Below are 21,021 nucleotides of genomic sequence, written 5' to 3' on the forward strand. Positions count from 1 at the left end.
ACAAACATAGGTAGCGACATACCGACAGCCAGACCGGAAGTCAATTCAGCCATTTAGAGTGAGCTTCTCGCGAAGCAGTCCACCACTTATTGTCGTGTCCTTCTTTACGCTCGTAGCTTAATTAGCGGCGTCATTGTTGGTGAGCTGTCGGTCTAGTCGCATCTTTACCACTACCACTTCCGGATCCACTCGCAGTTCGAATCTTGGGGCGCATATCGTTGATCTCCACCTAAAATTAGGTTGTGGGAATAAAGAATGCGCCCTTGCTTTTGTTGATTTCCGACGTCTGTTCATAGGTTTTCGGTCGATGTATTCTCACTACTATTTTGTGGTGGTGATTGTTGATTTTTTATCACATCCCTAACCAATTTAGCAAGTGCGTCATCTTTCTAAAAACTGAAAAGGAGGCCGTGCACTGAACCACATAATAACATTTATCAACCACATAATAACATTTACCAGATACATGCAGATAACATAAATGTGATGGACATGGTTACTCTAGCAAGTGAGACTGTAGTCTACTTGGCATTTGCTCACAACTGCTACATCAAACATTGACTGTGCTGTCTGAACAATTACTATGTAAAACTTTGTGAGTCATCGTGAACACTCGAAAAACTGCAAAATGGAAAAATCCGTCTAGTTCTATAGAAATATTTAGAAACACGTAGTTTCCTATACTGATGTCCCTATTTCATTCACATGAGATGTATGAGTGAGTTGAGACTTCTGTCTAGATATCTGAGAAGTTATGTTTTCTACACCAACAGTTGTTTCATTTGACTCCTGACTTGGTACCTGTTTTAGAGTCATCGCAGTCGGTTGGATTGCTGCTGCTCGTTTGAGTGCATGTAGCCAGTGTGTCATGTCTTCAGTTTGTGTAGTTGCAAGGACCTGCTCACCACTCCCATACATAGGTTCAACTCGAAACACATGACGTCCGTTCTTCGTATGAACAAAATCAACATGACAACCTGCCACACTCTTCGACGTCATCGGCACTGTTTCTGTCTCATTCTTGTAGAGGGAAAGTATTCCATCAGTCAGACGACAGTAGCGCTCTGACCAAGACTTGGACAGTGTTTTCTTATACAGCCATCCTTCATAAGCCATTTCATCTGGACAACCGTCTTCTGATAATTGTATATAGTCGGGTACTTCAGTGTTCTTTTGACTTTTAGTAGGCCCAACTACGTCATTAGGATTAATATAGTATGGTGGATCAGGTTGAGATTTGTTCTTTTTACCCACTAATATCGGATGGATAGATGGACTGGTTGACTTTAAGTTTGCCGATGAGGTCATTCTACTTTCTGAAACGTAAACATCATCTAGTAGCTGCAATGGTAGTGATTTACTAGGGAGAAGACCAGAATGATGCACTGGAGTCTTACACTGACCCGAAAACGACTCAAGTTTTCTCTTTGCAGTGGTCGTCCTTGTCTCCACGATATCAGCATTTAGACCATCGGCATCTGCCTCTGTCACTTTCTTGATATGGCAGCCAATTGCATCGACCCACCTCTCCATTTCTTGTTCTGTATCAGTACGAAAGACAACCGGCTTGACATCTCCATTTGTGCCAACACTTTTGTTTGGTACAACTTGAAATAAGTACTGCCCTATCTTGTCAGTTGAGCAACGCTCCACGTGTCCACAAACGAGTGGAACACTAAGTATCGGCCTCGAATACGAACCCGTCTTGTAGCAACCAATGCATTGACCCTCAATAGCACACCAGTATTCAGTCCACTTAGTCTGAAACAGGGACAACTTGTTGCTTCTAACTTGCAGCAAGTTGCTAAATTCTGCTGGAGGCGTCACTCTCAATTGAGAATCTACAATTTTCTTGCCTACACGTTTGAGCGATGTTTGCCATTTGATTCTTCCAAAAAATGTTGATGACCTCTTGTCTGTAGGATCAGTAACAGATCGAACCACTGGTTTCTTGCCCGACCTTCCTTTACTCTGTTGTTCATAATAAGGCTCTAACTGAGTTCCGTTCGCCAATACAACATTTCTAGGCAAGTGTGTGTCTCCATACGTCTCGGCAGCAGTGAGCTCTGGGGCTTCTTCACATCCGTCGCTCTGATCACGAGTGGCCATGGCCGGATGTTGATCATCAGCTTGATGACCCCGAACGTTACGGTAGGAGATGCCAGATCGGCTAAGAGACCATACATTCGGCACGACATCGAGTGCAATATCCAAGTTTTTCTGCTCGTCGTTGCTCTTGTGCAACTGGTCACTGCCAAGACTGCTACCGTCACTGGTCGAAGAAGTTTCCAGGCTGTTAGCGTTGGCAAGATGACTGCAGCTATCCGCCTCGCACAGATCGCCTGACTGTCGACCTTCAATCTCCATGGCTCGACTCAAACAGAGCACGCTGGACGGCCGATTTTCTAGGCAATCTACCCGGAATAAGGCGTGGCTAGAATATTATCATGCCTAGATAATTTCAATCACACCACACCTAACCATCTCCTAACATGATCGGACTTAGTATTTAGCTATACTCCAAGAAATCTACTAGTCTTACAAGCCCACTACGGAAATTTCGTAGCTAAAAACCTGGGAAAAGACTTGTTAGTGCAGGAAAATGTTGACATGCCTCTCTGGCCTGTAGCTAGGACCGTAATCGACTCAAGCTCTAGTGAAACAGTTGCAGGTGGCAATGTACACGCTCCTTTTACTATTTAGGGTAAAAATCAACATAACGTAAAGTGGTCAGGTGAGAGGTATTCCAAGCCAAACGCCTCCCCTTTCATATCTACCGGCCAGTAGACATAAAGAAGGAGAGGGGTTTGGCTACGCGAGACTAACCAGTATCTACTACCAAAACAGTGGCAGGGGTCGCGAGCCCCTAGGGTTTCTGTTGCGTATACACTGTACATGTACTGTAGCTATAGTCGACGCCCTTATTACATCATACCAATTTAGTGACGTATTCTAGTGAGTACACTGTACACTAAATTTAGAAAAAATGGTAATGGGAGGTGCTTCCACGCCTATCAGACTTTTGCAGAGCTTTCTCCACAGCAAATAAAAGTGACCACCGCACGTAATTTAATTAATTAATTTTTAAAGAGTGGTTGGGTGTGGCACCGGATACTAAGTTGATTAGCTACACGAGAGTCACAGTTTGGGTGATCATCTAGCATTTAGAAAAAGCGGTTTGCTTCCCTGTTATCATCTAAGATCGAATCTCTGGACAAAAAGCCATCTTGCTGCTAACCCATGGCCATACAAAATAGCAAAGGGTGTACATATACGATGAATATAAGTGGTGACATACAGACAGCACCAGCTACCTATGCCTATCTATATACCTTAGTATCATCTCACGTCCTAGAGTATACATTAAAAGCATCACGTGACATCGTCTAACTTGTATTCCTATTCCTCTCTGTCCAATTATGTACACGTAGCCCTGCTCTCCATCTCACAAGAACCTTCATCACTGTAGAGTTATCACATCACATCACATCACATCTACAATTCGTGCTGCACTTTTTGCGAATTCAACTCCTCCAGACTGACTCTTCGTCTCACAGGTGGTGTCACGCTGCTGAGTAAATCCTGGGTTGAACTATCAACTTTTTCATCACTCGACAGTTGTTGAGTATCATTCACAGTAATGCCCGATTCCTTTAGGTCCCGGATTTGCTGCTCTTCCAGTTCTCCTAGCGCACGCAGCTCATCAGCCTTGTTGAAGGAAATTTCTTGTTCCACGTCTCGGCGTTCACGATCGTTTTGTTGGTATTTCAACGACAGATAGCGAAGTTTTCGTTCCGAGTCGCCTTTGCCGGTTGTGCTTGCATTTACAATCTGCTGCAGGTCGTCGATTTCCTGCTTCAAGTCGGCAAGCTCTCTCTCGAGTTCGCTGTGGCGTGTTGACAGCTGCAGGTTGAGAGCCGCGTGCTTTACTTTCACCGCCTCCACTTCCTCTTCGTATCGGCCTTGTGTACCGTTTTCACAAAATTCTGGATCTGAAGAGAAGAAATACATTAATTAAGTCTAATATAGATGAGCATTCACATGCTAGCTCAATTGCATTTTTATTAATGCAAAAATATTTTGCTTCATTGCTGCTTTCTGCTGACCTGGTATTGGTTCACGATCCTACAAGAAAAAACAACATTCTCACATATCTATAGTTATCTAATGTCAAAAATTTCGTACTCCGCTTGAAGTGTCCGTTTCAAAACTACTTGCCGTGGCTCCAGAGCTGACAGACGTTGAGCTGGCTGTAAGTGTTTTGCCTCTCGACACTGTCAAATTACTACCGTCCTCACCGCTCATCATTGTAGCTTCCTGAAGACTTGAAAGCCAACCATTGTGGCTCACACGATCGGCAAAGAAATACAATGATTTCATTTGCGGGTGCCAGATCTTAATGACTTTCTTTCGTGCACTGCGATTTGTCAAATGTATTTCCCATCCAGGCAGCAGAATTGAGTCTACTGGTTGCTTGTCGTTGGCACTTCGATAAACATACAAACAGCGATCTTTAAGAGCACACCATCGCCTGACCCAAGCAGTGACTCCCACTTTTTGGTGCAAAATCCCTTTCTGAGAAGCATCTTGCATTCCCAAGGCTGAAATGTTTGTCTTGTCAATCATATCAGACGTCTTCCACTTCTTCTTCCCTTTGCCAAACGACTTGCGAAGCTCGGCGTATGATGATATGCCAGCTATGAAATCACCTTCGCTACTAGATGTTCGAGGTGCTTGAATCTCGTTTGACTTGTGTCTGTCTTCGAGATTTCTCCCTTCTCCGTTGCTACAACTTCGTTCAAGAACAAGTTTGTCTGATGTTTCATTTGTATGAAACGTATGAGACCGACGGGGCTTTGACGCACCGACTGCCCTTCCATTTGATTCCTGGCTCTTTTTCACTACATTCGGTTGATTCGCGGCTGCCCGTTTGAGTGCATTTACCCAGCGTGTCATGTCTTCACTCTCGGCAGTTGCAAGAAGCTGCCCGCCACTCCTGTGGACGGCAGCCACTCGAAATATGTGGCGTCCTCTCTCTTCTTGAACAAAACGAACACGACAACCCGACACACTCATTGACAGGATGGGCTTTGTTTCCGTCTCATTCTTGTAATGATACAGTATTCCATCAGTGAGGCGGCAGTAGCGCTCCGACCAAGAGTTCATCATGGTTTTCTTAGACAGCCATCCTTCACAATCCACCTCACCCGATTCTTCGGGTGACGATAAAGGAGTAGGAAAAGCAGCATGCTGAAAAGGCTCACTGTTGTCAGCAACAGCCTCAAGACGTAACAAACCAGATTTTTCTCTGATGTTTTTGTTTTCCATGTCTCTGTCCAGTGATTTAGTTTCATCGTTGACAACTTGCTCACTAATTTCATTCGCATCCTCTACATGTAAATAAGATGGTTCTTGCTGCTGACCCTCTTGAGAGTCACCTGTAGCACAAGCAAGCAATGGTGAAAGCAAGGGTCCAGTTACTTTAGCCGTATCAATGTAATACGGTAGTGTAGGTTCTGAAGAATCAACAGCCGACTTTCCCACCACTGATGCTATGCTCTTCTTTGATTTCGTTGACGAGTAATGTTTTAGAGAAAACACGTCATTTTCATGAAAGTAAACATCATCGTCTGGTGGTGCCAGAGATGACATTGCAGACAGCGTTTGATGACTGAATGGACGTTCTGGAGGATCTGGAGGATGATCACCACTCTCAAACTGATCTACACGCATGTCGTTGTGACTGTTGGCTCGACTCCTTCCACTAGTCTCACTCTCTTGCCTAATATTATCATCAAGTGAAGAAAGGGCATTCGCCTCTGTCACTTCCTTGATATGGTCTCTTATTGTGCCAACCCACTTTTCCAATTCTTGCTCTGCACAAGCACGAAAGACGACAGGCTTGACATCTCCATTCGTGCCGGCCTCTTCCTTCGGTATCACACGAAATAGGTAATTCCCTTTCTGTACATCTTCGTCAGTTGAGCAACGCTCGACATGTCCTGAAATAAGAGGAACACCAAGGACTGGCCTGGGATCGGCACCAGCACTCCTCCTATAGCAATAAATGTATGCATCCTGAAGAACACACCAGTATTGTGTCCATGCCGAGGTGCGAGACAATCCCTTGTTGTTTTGAACGTGAAGCAAGTTGTTTAATAATGGACGCATGGATGACACGGTCGATTGAGCATCTGGATGTTTCTTCTTGCGAGAAGGTGATCGCCATTTGTCACTGAGTCGTCGTAATACTCCTCCTGATCTTGTATCAGGATCTGTGTGTGTCCTATGAACTTCTTTCTTAGTTCCTCTATTTGCAACAGACTCGACTACATCAGAATGCGATTGTTTGAGTGTCGGTTTGAATGTAGACACTGGAGTAGGCATTTTCATTTCTTTAGAATCAATGGACCGGGTGCTGCCTTTTTCAGCTGTCGCATTTGTGTTGTCAGGATGAAGAAAATTCACTCCATTTGTGTCATCTTCTTGCAATGGCATCTCCCTGTTCACGTCCTCCTTGAAAGAGTCAATCAAAGGCATCCGACGCCTCTTCTTCCGGTATCTTCGAAGTGAATTATACAACCAACCTCTCTTCTTAGGTGTACCTGCTCTCTCAACAGCAAGATCAAGTGCTTCCTTGCTTCTTGTCCACTCATCATCTACAATCTTCAGACCACGCGAAGCTTCTGCTGACATGCTTCTCTTCACTGGTGGACTATCTCCAGATGAAGGCATATGTCCCTCAGAAGCGACTTTCCACAGACATGGTTCTGACCCATCAATACCACATCTCTCTTTAGCCACAGCTAAGGGCTGTGTTTCACCAGGGCCACCACCCTCAACGTGAATCTGTGAAATGTCATTGACTTGGCGAACTTGAATAGAGCATGCGTTCAAGAGGACATCTCTCCATTGATCAAATTCCTGCTTGTTATCAACAGCAAAGATGAGATTTCGCAAACCATGCCCTCTACTCATAAGCTGGAATGCATATGGTCGTTTGACATCAGGCTGAGGTGGGATGTTCAGCTCGTGACCCAATAATCGAAACTCATCGACTGGAGGGTCATCTTTATTTCTGTAATAGAAGAATTTCTTGCTGCGTACCTTGCAGTATCGTTGCACCCACCGTCGTAACCGTCTGCTTCTCTTGAACAAATAGCCATCAATCTCTACTACACCTGAAGCAATACTTGAAGGACGAAGTGGCTTCTCCGTAGGCAATCGTTTGGGTAGTGTAGCTGTTCCTGAGGCTACATATCTACCAAACTTAGATGGAAGAGTTGCCGATCTTTTAGGAAACCCATCGTCCTCGTCATCGGCATCTGCCAGTTCTCCATCTGCTTTATCTGTTTCGGTAGACACGTGATCATCAACAGGCTTGTTCTGAAGTGATGCTTCCTGTGCAATACGACTGTTCTCTTTCTCTGTTTCACCATCCTCACTGAGATTAAGCCTTGGTGGCAATGGCTGTAGATCCAATGGCTCGTAGTGATCTTCTTCGTCATCACTTCCACCAGCATGAGCTGCTTTCTATTACAGTATAATACGACTGCTGACACACGTTTATCATTATTAAATAATAGACACGGCTCGTTACCGGCATGGGATTTTGTTTGTCTACGCTGCTCGGTCTCGGCACGTTATAGATTCCTTCAACAACATTCAGCTTGATGTTTTTCTTGGGCGGTACATTGTATAGTTCTTTTTCCATGGCCATGCTTGACAGTGACACTCGAGGAGACACTAAGAAAAATAACAAATGACCAACCAACTCTGCAAACTACAATTAACGTATGGCTATACCCAAATGTCATACAAAAACTACCACATCACAAACAGAACAAAAAGTATCTTCGATCACATCGTGAGATGATGCAATCACTCACACTATACAATGACGACGACTGGCATTAGTTGAAGTAAGTAATTCAGAATCTGCTTAAATCTTTAAGCTTCTAAGAAAGTGTTTAAAACAGTAAAGCCCAACAGTAAAAATTTAAAACCCTGCACCAAAACTTCCAGCCAATACCAAAACCTGTACATTTGCATTATAGCATCATCTACATACAACTTAACTAGTAAATGCTCGGTTAGCATTGTGTTTGGCGAGCAATGGTGTTCTGTCTTTACTTATTCGCGTAACAATGGTTGCGTTACGTAGCAATAGCTTCTACCCAACAAACTTGGGAACTCAGGAAACAGACTTTCAGTTGCTCTTCTTCTAGTTGTCTTCAATTCTTTGTTCACACTTCAATCGTCTCATTCGTTTCCTTAGCTAGCCACATCACAATGGTCGGTAGCGCGTAACAATGGTTGCATAGCAATAATTTCAAACTAATGGGCGGAAACTCAGAAAACAGGCTTTTCTTTTCATCTAGCTTTTTCTTTCAATTCCTTTTGTCACGTGTCAATGTTATTTCCTTATTAGTTGCGTATGGGAGCAAAATTGAGAGCCATTTCACTCTTCTCGCCAAAAAATTATAATTGAGTTGACCCCTCGAAAGGGGACCCTTGCTTCAATTCTTAGCACATCTGTTACGGAGTCAAAATTGCATTCATCTGGCATCGTCGTTTTGTCGATCTGTCTTTCTGCTTTGACGTAAATCCATATGACAAGTGCTGACGTACACACACACACACACACACACACACACACACACACACACACACACACACACAAATATAATATATCTCAAGCTCGATTGACATGACAAGAGAGAGGCTCGCTTCGCCCGCCAACTACAATAAAGTCGCTAATTTTTTAGTTTCCTACATCTTCACATTACATCATCCAAGCCAGCAGCAACAACCACAATGCATCACAAATTTGATTGTATTACAAAAACGCATAGGGCCACACCAAAAATTGTCAGGTTGGGTACATTTGAGAAAGAGAGACGGGCGGGCAGTCAGTGTTTTGTTTTGTCGTGCGGTACAATGGACTTAGCCGCGGACACCCACTCATAGCACACATGCTGCAAACTAAATGCTACAAAAGCTAGACCTTGGTGTCAATTCAACACAAGTCTTAGTGCCAACGAACGTTGAAGCTGCTTCTGCTGAAAAACGGTTGTCCAACATGTCAGACCACCTAGGCAAGAAGGTCTGAAATACGACCTCAGCATTATGCTTAGTGTCATACCGACAACCACACTCTGCATGCAGCTGTACTTCATCGCTCAACTCAGCGTCTTGTTTGGTGGCAGTGGAGGTGATACTAGTTCTCACGTAGATGACATGGTCCACCCCCAGTATCCCACTTCCTCCAATATGTCACAAAGTTACAGTCTGCACAAACACGATCAACCTTCCCATCTTTCAAAACGCGTGTTCCCTCGCTCATGGAAAGGCAGAGGGCAATAAAAGATGCCATGCTACCAGACAAGCGCATGCACAAAAACCGGACAGACCTCCAACCATGGGGGGTGTGTGTTTACCCTAACCCCCAATTTCTTCGGTGTGAAGCTACTTTCCATACATTGCGTGTTATAATACTACAGCACTTACAAGTGCGTGGCTCCACGGCTGTTGGCAACGGTCGAGGTGGACCTAATTGATCATAGAGACTATCTGTAGTGGAACCGTTCGTAGCCATGCTGCCTCGATTTGGCAAAGGTGGCGGCTGGTCAACCTATGCCACAACCAAGCAATAAGACAATCATATACAATGATCAATAGATTGCTTACCGGACTAGTAGCTGAACTAGCTCCCAAACTTTGCACGGCCTTTAGTAGTGCTTCTCCATCTAGCTCGTTGCCTGAGCTAAGGTGTCTGCTTCTGCTGTTACCTTCATTATTCTTTGCCGGAGTCATAGGAGCTGAAATGTTGTCTAACGATTCGAGATTGATAGCAGATGAGATTGCTCTCCACCATTCTTCCTTGATTTCAGGACTGTCCGCAGCAAAGCAGTATGGTAAAATTCCTTGATGAGATATCTGGAATGCATGTGGTCGTTTGGCGTCGGCATCGTATGACTTGATTGTCCAGCCTCGAAGCACTACAGCAAGTTGGGGTTTGGCCTGCTCTTCAGACCTAAGCAGAAATATGTTCAAAAAAAAGAGAGCATCTATAAACAAACAACAGACTGACAGATAGAGACAAACAGACAGACAGACAGATTGCTATATTTGAACTCTTACTCTACCAATAACAATCGCTACCTTTACGTATGCATAACAACAGTCAATGAACAAACTGTTGAACGTCTTTATCATACAAAAAATCATCAAAATTGCACTTAGACAACCTCAACAATTTCTAAAAAATCACACGAGAGAGTTGCAATACAGACAGACAGACAGACAGAATTAAATAGATGCAAAGTTTTACAAGTTCCCAGGCCTTGTGGCCTCGGAGCAGCTAAAGATGAAAGTAGATTGAACATTACTGAACAATTATAGGTGTGTAATAGCCATTGCAATTTATCAAATATATGACAGACAAACAGACAGCTTGGTAAGTATCCTTGCCATTTGTGTATGTTGTTGTATGACGAATAAATGTGAAAGACAGACAGACAAACAGACAGACATACAGACAAACCTGAGGCTCTCCACACTCAGGTCTTCCCACATTAGCTCTGTTGTTTATGTATGTGTAGACATTGTTTTAAACATTAGTTTACTATTATAGGGGTTACACCCTTTTGCCTAAACATCTGTTAGTTTGATCTAATTAAGAGAATATAAAATTAATGTTTACCACAGAGAGTGACAGAAAAATAAACAAATAGGCAACATAAGCACCACAATAAAATCAGCAGCAAATTTGAACAAATACAAAAAGACAACGCTTAATGACACCATACCTGAAATAATAAAAGCAAGTCTCTCTAACCACACACCATCGTCTTCTCCATGTATGCCCAGCCGAGTCCTTCTTCATAAGATACCCAGACATGGTCGAGTCATCAATTAGATCAAAAGCACTCCGCTCAGTAGCTCTGTGTTTCAGATCAGACGTGCTCCGTTTGCTTGTGCGAATTTTCCCATAAATTAACTCCTTCAATCTACATGATTAAATAAGTTAGTTTATTAGCTTTGCTAACATATATGGTAAAATTCCATGTCATGTTTTACCTTCGTCCACTTCCACGAATACCGCTCTTACGTGTTTCTCGTACAAACGATGTACTACTTGCATCCGTCGATGAAGCTGTTGTGCCTGAATATTCCTCTGGTGAGCCATGATCGTCTGCAAGATCTTCTTCAGATCCAATGGGGAAGTCCAGCTCCTCATAAACTGACTCATGCTCAGGGACCATTTGTCTAGTTTTCACAATTTTTCGCTTTGGTTGCTTCACTGTGTCGATTACGTCCACCTGCAAGGACAGTTTTAGTGTTTTCAAAGTGAATAGAGCAAGACATAAGCTGCTACAACTTGAGAGCAATACAACACCAGTCTGCCAAACTAATAGGTAACAGGTGGGGTACTAGTTAGTGGCCACAAACTATGTTAGTTATGAATGTCATTCCCTATCTTCCTGCATGTTTATCACTAATGGTCTTGAACATCTGGTAGCAAGGATGTAGTACTCAGTGCATAGTGTAAGGTCAAAAAGTAACCCACCATCACCTCAACTTGGCATTCAGACACACCAAGCTGCTTATCACTGTGTAATCAAAGATGTGATTCTCTCAACCAATGACCTACAAAAACAGTCACTGGTCTAGCATTTCTGTTGTTAAACATCTACCTACAAGACAGCTGACAATAGTATAAACAAAGAACTGCAGACTGACACTGACAAACAAAATACCAGCATTCCTGTACCCAAACCATCTAAGCAGTTATACTTGTGCAAAGGGTCAACATCTTTGAGGCTCTGACCAATAATACACTTCTTCCTAAGCAATTTGACCTGCCCTTCTTCATTCTTTCTTTGAACCCCACTTGTGGGCAACTCCTATTCTTACATTTCATGTTATCAATTCTCTGTACTTTCACTTATCCAACCAATTACCTACGCCACTTCCCATTAAAAATGAAAATTAGTTTATAAAATATCATGTGTTTGTGTGCATGGGAATGGCAAGTGGGAAACAAATTAAAAAGCGAGATATAACACCTGCATGTGAAAATACTCTTGGACACAAGTGGTCATAGCTCTTTGTTTAGAAACATGTTCTTTCCTAGTTTAGCTTAGTTAATTAACTAAGGTTGCATTGCTAAAGAAACTAAGGTTTCATTGCTAAAGAAAGGACTTGCATGTACTCTTGATCAACATTATACATATATTTGTCTGTAGTATCATAAGGCCTCGCTTGGTGTGTGTGTGTGTGTGTGTGTGTGTGTGTGTGTGCACGCCCAACCTCAATTCTTATCCTTTCCTGGTCGCTGCTTTCAGGCTCTGCCTCATCTAACGCCTCATAAGCATCTGTTCCTTCATCTAATCCTTGATGACCACTTGTATCTGACGTAACTGACAAAGGTCCTGAAGTCGCTGACAGAGGCCCAGATGTTAGTGACAAGGGAGTTGATGAAGCTCCCGAGGTCCGGCCTCGTTGATTTAGCGGTCTCATCACTGGCTTAGTCAGAAATGGCCTAGGTCGTTGGTACGTTTCATCACTCATGAGCATAGAAAATGAAGTCGATTTAGCTCTCGGCTGCTGAAACTCAACAGCAGTCGCGCCTCTGACTGTTGATGCGACTGTAAATGCTTGTAGGCAACTAGTCATGTCTTCAGCAACAAATACGGCAAAGTATATAGCATCCGAATCCCTCCTTCCGTACTGAATGACTTTAAATGAATGAGCCTTCTCAACTTCACCATCCGCTGTGAGAGCAACCTGACAGCCATAAAGTGAATACTCGTTTATCGATAGTTGATCATTTGCCGTCTTGTAGCAGTAGAGTCGGTCGTCGCGAATAACACACCAGCGACGATTCCACGACATTCGTATGCTACCCTCCTTCTTGCTGCCGTGATTCAGATGACCAGACCAATAGACAGAGACTTCACTCGCAGATTCATTGATGGCCTGTACTCCAGGCGACTCATCGCCACTCGCAATGTCATGTAGCAGAGAGTGCTGAGACAGACGTGAGCCAGCTCGTACAGAAGGATCTATGAAAACACAGATTAGGACACAACAACCTTTTTTACCACATAATTGTGTTAAGGGTGATACTACCCTACAGTGAGCTCAGACATCCTAAAACACAGTCCGAAAAAGATCACGCTGGTTACGTTCTTAGTCATTCTTAGCGATCCACTCTGTGTTCTTATTGCACGTTTTTCAGCAACTGTGATGTCACGTGGGTATAGTCACACATGTCATCATTTTCTCTTTCTTCTGTTCTTATCGTTGTTGCTGATATTCTGTCTCAAATAGCACCTACGTGAGTTGCTTATTAGGATGTTAAATTTCCACTGCAGCGTTTTCATGTGTACACGCAAGTCGCTTGAATTTTGGTAAAACATACTTGTAAAAAATTCATGATATAATAATAGCTTGATGTTCTTAACATCACACCAAAAGTTCTTAGAAGTCCAGGCTGGATGTTTTCGGGTGTCCAGGCTTACTTGTCAGCTTACTTACGCCAGACTAGCCAATTTTTTTGATGCTCAAATATTTGGACATGAAACCTTGACCGACCAATCACTATATATATATATATATATATATATATATATATATATATATATATATATATATTGTGATATATATCGAAGAGCTGCCACCTTTCGATACACCTGTTTCCCGAAATGCCAGCAACGTCTTCGAAGTGACGACATTCAGCAGGCTGTCAAAATGGCGAGAGTCAGCGCAAGTCGTGACTTGGCTATATACAAGGAACAAATTATCCGGGTGAGTACATTGCATGTGACTTCCAGTTCTGCTGCTCTAGTATATTTCCGAACGGGATTCGTGCCGAATAGATGCCAAGTTTGATACTCCCGTTCCTCACAAAGGCAGCAACGTCTTCAAAGTAATGTCTTCGAAGTAACGCGGTGTCCAAGTCGAAATCGCTTCAACCAATCACTAATCCAATCAACAGGAATTTTTGGAAATGAACACTTCGCTACATTTTCTTTGTCTTCAACTGGATACTAGCTATATAACAATCAGAACGGGATACCACTGACTAGGATAGAACTCTGAACGAAATCCTTCATGAGAATTCTGTCAAGCCGATAATTCTTCAGAGATGCAACAACATATAAATTTGCATACATTGAGATACTCGATTCTTGCTAATTTCTCACAACAGGATTTAATTGAACGGGATATAACTCTGAATGAGAATTCTGTCTGTCTGCTAATTTTTCAGAACAGAGTAAAAATGCATGTGACCTCATGCAACAGAAATTTGCATACAACATTAAATTAATTAACTTTACGAGAATTCTGTCAGGGGCTACTAATTCTGTGAATTGATGCCACAATGGATTACTTAATTAATGGTTTTTTTAGAGTTCAAGAGATGACGTACGTTTAGTAGTATAAGTGCATTTCAAGGAGCGCTTCATTTCTTTCTTGCAAGTTTTCTAGATTACAACTAAATTGACGTCAACTTGAGTCAGCCGTCACTAGCCAAAGCTAACGAGTAGCATACGGAATCGAATTGCAAATCTAATACTTGCTGCTAATTACTTAGGACATATACCTGTAACTATAATTTTAGATGCAATAATGAATGAACTTGGGCGAAGCCGGTAGTTTAAAAAATATAAAAGTAATGATCATGTGCAGTTTTTATTGCACTGCATACAACCATGAGGTAACAAAAAGGACACTAGAATGAAGGACAAATATACGATCAATAACAGTCGCTAGACCACATGCACAGTTAACACTTGCAGAATCATTGAGATACATAGTCGTAGGATGTATGTACTACCAAGTCATTTTACAGCAAGCGTTATCATTGCACATGCACAGATCAAATTTTATTTCTATTGTGAAAACTGAACCAGCGAATCCAAGCATCAAGAAACTAATTGGTCTGGCCTTACTGTATATCAGTTGAACCAAGCATGCAGTGTACTGTACAAACAGCAAAAGGCTACACGTGAATCAAACCCTAAGACTCACAACAATTATCTCAAAGAAGCAACTGAAATCAACATCCCTAGCTCAGATACCCGACCCCCTGCTGTACTTCCCACCACATGTACGTTACATGTAAACCTCCTTCCTCATCTTCCAACGCCAAACTCGATTAGAACTAGAAAGAAACTCACTCAGTGGTGGCAAGACAGTCAGAGCTAGCACCAGACCTCCTTCACACTACCAACCAGACCAACCGCTGTCTCACCCAGCCGGACAAGCGGCGTGAGAAAAAACACAGCGAGAGAACAGTTTTACAGCTCACAACCAGTTTCGAACGTCACCACAAACTCCCCAACCATTCGGTGGCAACGGCATATGAATTACAGTGTAGCTAAATATACTCGCGACAGGAAGTAGACGTGAGATCATTTCTAGACCTTCCCGCAGCAACCCCAGTCATCTAACCAACAACTAGCAACGCTTAGCATCCAAACAGCTCACCCATCAATACCCCCACCATTCAAACACAACGCAAGCGCCACAATATCACAACAGAACGTACCGAGCTCCATCCCGGCGTCCACACGACAATCCGGGACGCTTTTCGTGCGCATTCCGGCCTCCAGCTGTCCTCCCAACGGTCTCGGCGGCAGCTCTGGAGGTCTAGCCAGCTTCCTCTTGTGCATGTCCTTGCACAGCTCGACATAGTGTTTCCTCGCTGCTTCCTCGTCGGTGCTCAGCGCCTCCCGCGGGATGCGATTGAGAAAGTCGAGCAGACCAGCCAGCTCCCCGCCTAGCGCAGAGCCTGCGAAGAAACGCCACGTTGGTTTACTGTCTAATTGTTTACACATCGCAATGCTCGACGTGCGGACAGACCTAAGCCGCCCAAGTCTTGGGCCATCGGTTGTGCTTTCGCTTGGCAAATGAGCTCGTCGGATTTGAGATAGAAAGAGCCGGCTTTCGTTTGGTGCACAAGTCGACAATGACACAAAAGCGATATCAATTATTCCAGAGGTGTGATCATGTGACCACAGTCAGGCAAGCAATGCCGTGGGCGTGACCTTTGTTGAAGTCTCGCGTAGCCAGACCTCCCCGCGTAAAATTATGGGCGGATGAAAGGGGTGGAAGACATACTCATGACTCCTTACGCGAGTCAGATAGGCAGACACGCAGACAGATATACTACCATTAGACAGACAGACAGGTAAACATTAACAGACAGACAAACAGACAGACAGACAAACAGACGTGGAAGTCTTTTACATCTCACATCAGACCGACAGAGCTAGCGAAGCAAAGGGGGTACGTAGATTGGGATGGTCTCACATGATGACATTTACACGCGTAGGATCCTTGCCATCATTATCCTAAAAAAAGTTTTAGACAGTAAACCATGTTTGCTGTAGGACATACTTGCATATGAGGTACTACTCAATCATCATACTGTCATGACATGTCAACTGTTTGAAAGGACAGCTGTGTACCTGCATTCATATGTACACATTATACACACATGCATAAACTAAATCATATACATAAAACATGGACTACAGTGCTACACGTTGCATACATAGTACACACGTACATTTGCTTGTAAGCATGAGTTGAGATGTCATACAGTACACATACAATTTATTACAATTTATATATACTCAATAGATATCAAGTGTCTTGTCTGTTATTGACACTAAAACTGAAACTGTTTACCCAATCTATCTTCTTACCAATATCTATTTCAGTATGCATCAAATTCTTTGCTCCTTTCTTCTCAAGCAGACCACAATAATATTTTCGCATACATACATACATACATATACTACACCATGGTAGCACAACCTATGACAGGTGACCACATGCACATCTAACCTCTACAATCACATATCAAATGACCTACTCTCGTAGCGACAAAAGCTGTGGAAGTTGATTATTTATCTGCACATGACATCTAGATAGCCATGGGCGCATCGGCATGTTATTTAATAATAAATTAATTAATAACTACGTCTAGCTTCTAACTAGCTAGGCATGACCAGTAGCATGTATTATTAGTGTAATAAGTCTTCTTTCTTCCCCTGCAAAAAACCTATTTGTAGAATGCAGAGGCTAAATTGAAACGCATGCATAGTGAAGATGAGATCAGTAGTAGAATGTACCTCTCAAATACTGTAACCCTAGTCCTAGCCAGCGATACTATCAGTCCTAGTATGTTCATGAGAATGCAGGTGGTGGTCTAAGGACTTCACTGAGTGTGAACAGGAAACTGCAATACAAGCACGTAGAATTCCTAGCTATACAACGGAGCTAACACTTTACAATTAAAAGTAAACGGCGGAGCACTCAGCATCTACTAAAATTATAGTACAGTACAAAAAGGTCACAGCACTATCCGGGATCCTCGATGCTACGGGATGCGATGCGAGGGTGTTAGGCTAGTGCGCTAATGCTCAACCAATGGCATCAGAAAACGGAAGGTGCGAACGTCAGAACAGCCTTTTAGCGAACAACTTGTACAATCTGATATCGCTCTTTACAGTCTTGACGTCGTGGAGGATTCTCGACCCCGCAAACTGCAGCCAACTCACCGTTTCGGACCAAAAGGTTGCCTTCTGGAAGCTACCAAGAATCACGGGTACAGTGTTTATACTGAAGACGTCTGTACGTTACTAAACTAGTCAAACTTGTGCGTTCATGCGTGTAGTTAGCATAGCAGCGTGGGCGTGGCTTCCTGGACTAGTCATGCAGTCTCCTCAGTCTGTGTTCGCGTATATTGGTGGACGCAACTGTCTCGCGGATCTGCGGCTGACTTGGTCTCTCTCGTCTTTGAGAGCATCGCAGAAGTGCTGATTAGTGAGGAGGGCGAGGATGAAGAGACCATCCCACACGGATGTATGTTTCCTGTGACGTCATCTATTTGCCCGACCTAAGCCAATATAGTCTCTTAATTAATAGTTAAGTCTGTTGACGTCTTCATTGTTAGCAGAGGTTGTAGGTCTGTATTAGGCAAGGGTGCAACTACAAATTAGGTGTGGCGGTGCTATCAGTGTAACGCATTGTTTTGAACCCCTAGATGATCGATCTCCTTGGGTTATATTGAATTGTACTGTACTTTTATGGTATGATATTTCTACGAATTTCTGTTGAGCCCAATTGATTTTCATGGAAACAGTAGACTGACATCTGTTGGAATGCTCACAACTTGCAAGCTTCTTGTAGCACAGAGTATCAATCGACGGCATTAGTTGACTCACGGAATGTTGAGCATAAAAATAGACACAAATCATGTGATAGAAGGATACACCCCACTATACATGATATATTGATATTCAAATTTGCTGCACTGTTCTGTGTCATCCTGGCCACTGATTATTGAACTTACGTTGTCAAATTACTCAACTAACTGTGTCCTACATGCCCTGGATATACAGTAGAAATAGTCAGCTGGATAGACAGATAGTCAGCTGTAACTGGAAAGTCACTTGATATGTGTCTCTGATTAGGTGTGTGCTTATTCTTTCGATTACTATAACTTTAGGCGCGATGAAGTTGATGGATTTCCTATAGCTATGATGGACCCTCGTCATCTCACCTGGACACAGAAGCCCAGTAACGTATTAGTGATTAAGAAGTTTCGTGATTCCCATGTCACTCGATGCTTCAAGAAACTCATCGATTGGTTACATAAAGTAAGGATCTGCGGCACGTTATGACCATTTGCCACAGTGTTGCATCTTGTGTTATGCTCAGGTGCAGAAGATGACTATATATGTAGAGGCTTCCATTCTTGATGAAGAGGAGTTGTCTGATGACAGCAGCTTTGCTGAGAGCCATAACGCAATGACACCGTTCACACCAGGTTATACGAACTGTCTATGAATAGACAGTAAATACATAATTTATTGTAGATAATTTTTGTATATACAGACATCTGCTGTCTGTATGTCTGTCTGCCTCTCTGTCAATACATCCATCTCCATTATCTACATACTTCTGCTGTCTGCATGTCTGTCCATCCGTCTGCTGTCTGCCTGTCTGTGTGTCTGTCAATACATACATCTCCTGGAGTCCATAATCACAGCTAATACAATCAGCAACCTGTATGTATATAAATCTATGTAGTTGTTATCAATAGTGTGGATGTAAATGATTATTGTTTCAGGGGAAGCTGAACTACAGGATATCATTGACTTTATCATATGTCTGGGAGGAGATGGAACTCTGCTTTATGCTTCGTCTCTATTTGAGGTAAATGTGGCAACAAATCTAATGTTTATTATCAAGTCATTTGAGAACTTTACTCACTACGGTTGCCTTTTTAGTCTAGTGCTCCTCCTCTTATTGGCTTTCATCTTGGATCGTTAGGATTCCTAACACCTTTCTCGTTTGACAACTTTGAGTCTGCAGTGTCTCGAGTTATTGAAGGTGTGAATGCACTGTTACTTATATATGCTGCTCTTTGTTGTGTGAGCATCACTATAAGTGTGGAAGCTTACACTGGCTTTCTGTTTCATGTAGGCTCGACCAGTGTGATACTACGTATGCGTTTGCATTGTAGAGTATTGAGACAAAAGAGTGAAAAACCACCTATCAAAGCAATACGGTCGCAATCCTTCAACGAATCAGTACTGCCACTAGCCACTTCACCGTATCAAAGTCTGCAACCACTGAAATCAGATCTATTGGTATGAAATACGGACAGCAGTAGTTGCGACTGAACACCATTTTGGTATTTTATGCCGTAGATTCTCAACGAGGTCGTAATCGATCGAGGACCTTCGCCGTATCTAACCAATCTCGAAATTTACTGCAATGGCCATGCTGTTACAACAGTGCAGGGAGATGGTATGAAGAATGTGACCATGATTGGATTAGACACTGTGCAGTGTCTAGTATGTGCCAGGTATAATAATTGCAACTCCAACAGGAAGCACAGCATACTCTGCAGCAGCAGGAAGCTCGATGGTTCACCCGAATGTTCCAGCAGTCATACTTACGCCTATATGTCCTCATTCGCTCTCGTTCCGACCGATATTAGTTCCCTCTGGGGCTGAGATAAAGGTATGCATGCTGCAATGAACAAGATGAGATATGTAGCATTACACACTCCCTGGATTGTGTAATACACAATGACAAAGGTCTACACAATAATTGAAATTTGGAGAAAATGTTAGGTTTAGTCCTCATTGGATGCAAAGTGAATTCGATGTGATATTTTATTGAGTTTGAATTAGAGCAACAGTGTCACTGAAATGACTAAAAGAGATAAGAGAATTTTGGCTTATGATGCGAACTAGTTTAAAACCATTTTTGCCAGTAGAACTCTGGTAAATAATCAATTTTTTTGGCATCTGTCAAGCGAGGATGGGCTGACTCTGTGAAACTTGTGCATGTGTGTGTGTGTGTGTGTGTGTGTGTGTGTGTGTGTGTGTGTGTGTGTGTGTGTGTGTGTGTGTGTGTGTGTGTGTGTGTGTGTCGCAACCCTGACTACAATTTCTTTACATTCGTAGAACATAAAACTGTTTTTATACACTGTACACCCTGTCAGTCACATATACGTGTAGGTACACAAGGGGCAATGTACGATTGATATCACTGTAATGATGACAATTTGTTAGGTTACTGTGGCTGCCGATAGCAGGCACTATGCATGTGTGGCATTTGATGGGAGAAACAAGCAGCAGTTGAAGCAGGGCGACAGGTACATCTATTCAAGGCTTGATACATAGTGTTTCTGACTGTGTGTATACGTTAGCGTGGTCATTACTGCTTCGGAGTGGCCTCTTCCTTGCATTTCTGCAAACGACCATATAATTGATTGGTTCAAAAGTCTCTCAGAGTGTCTACATTGGAATGTTCGTCTAAAGCAGTCTCCGATGCGATTTAATTAATTAATTTAAGAAATTGTTTGATATATACAGAGTTGCATAATTAAATGTCAGAGACTTTGTTTTAATGAGTCAAACATTTATTTGGTAAATACTTTAGTCGAGATCTCTGGTAATTTATGGCTTACAACCAAAGTAG

At 42.8% G+C, this 21,021-nt stretch overlaps 3 protein-coding genes across 6 annotated transcripts; 1 reads left to right on the top strand and 2 right to left on the bottom strand.

The window, feature by feature from the left end:
• Window positions 1-416: 416 nt before the first annotated feature.
• LOC134182641 (uncharacterized) lies at window positions 417-2,433 on the bottom strand. The gene has a single exon (XM_062650078.1). It carries the CDS (start codon window positions 2,365-2,367, stop codon window positions 679-681), a length of 1,689 nt encoding a protein of 562 aa, XP_062506062.1. The 5' UTR covers window positions 2,368-2,433; the 3' UTR covers window positions 417-678.
• A 725-nt stretch (window positions 2,434-3,158) lies between these two features.
• On the bottom strand, window positions 3,159-15,976 carry LOC134181852 (uncharacterized). The gene is made up of 11 exons (XM_062649122.1): window positions 15,877-15,976; window positions 15,563-15,805; window positions 12,316-13,070; window positions 11,083-11,324; window positions 10,812-11,012; window positions 9,691-10,036; window positions 9,511-9,634; window positions 7,601-7,746; window positions 4,186-7,533; window positions 4,107-4,125; window positions 3,159-3,992 (listed from the first exon to the last, which is right to left on the bottom strand). The coding sequence occupies exons 1-11, from the start codon at window positions 15,899-15,901 to the stop codon at window positions 3,496-3,498; spliced, it is 5,946 nt and encodes a 1,981-aa protein (XP_062505106.1). The 5' UTR covers window positions 15,902-15,976; the 3' UTR covers window positions 3,159-3,495.
• Window positions 15,977-17,410: 1,434 nt separating this feature from the next.
• LOC134181905 (NAD kinase-like) lies at window positions 17,411-21,017 on the top strand. 4 transcript variants are annotated; one of them, XM_062649191.1, is made up of 11 exons: window positions 17,411-17,471; window positions 17,534-17,629; window positions 18,533-18,683; window positions 18,745-18,853; window positions 19,157-19,242; window positions 19,317-19,419; window positions 19,513-19,679; window positions 19,740-19,839; window positions 19,898-20,055; window positions 20,613-20,695; window positions 20,750-21,017. In XM_062649191.1, the coding sequence occupies exons 1-11, from the start codon at window positions 17,452-17,454 to the stop codon at window positions 20,883-20,885; spliced, it is 1,209 nt and encodes a 402-aa protein (XP_062505175.1). In that variant the 5' UTR covers window positions 17,411-17,451; the 3' UTR covers window positions 20,886-21,017. The 4 variants fall into 4 exon arrangements, with proteins under 4 accessions (XP_062505175.1, XP_062505176.1, XP_062505174.1 ...); XM_062649192.1 differs by having other exon boundaries at window positions 18,562-18,683; XM_062649190.1 differs by having other exon boundaries at window positions 17,429-17,629; window positions 18,562-18,683.
• The last annotated feature ends 4 nt before the right edge of the window (window positions 21,018-21,021 follow it).

The sequence above is a fragment of the Corticium candelabrum genome, chromosome 7 (genome assembly GCF_963422355.1).
Source record: "Corticium candelabrum chromosome 7, ooCorCand1.1, whole genome shotgun sequence".
Classification (NCBI taxonomy): Eukaryota; Metazoa; Porifera; class Homoscleromorpha; order Homosclerophorida; family Plakinidae; genus Corticium; species Corticium candelabrum.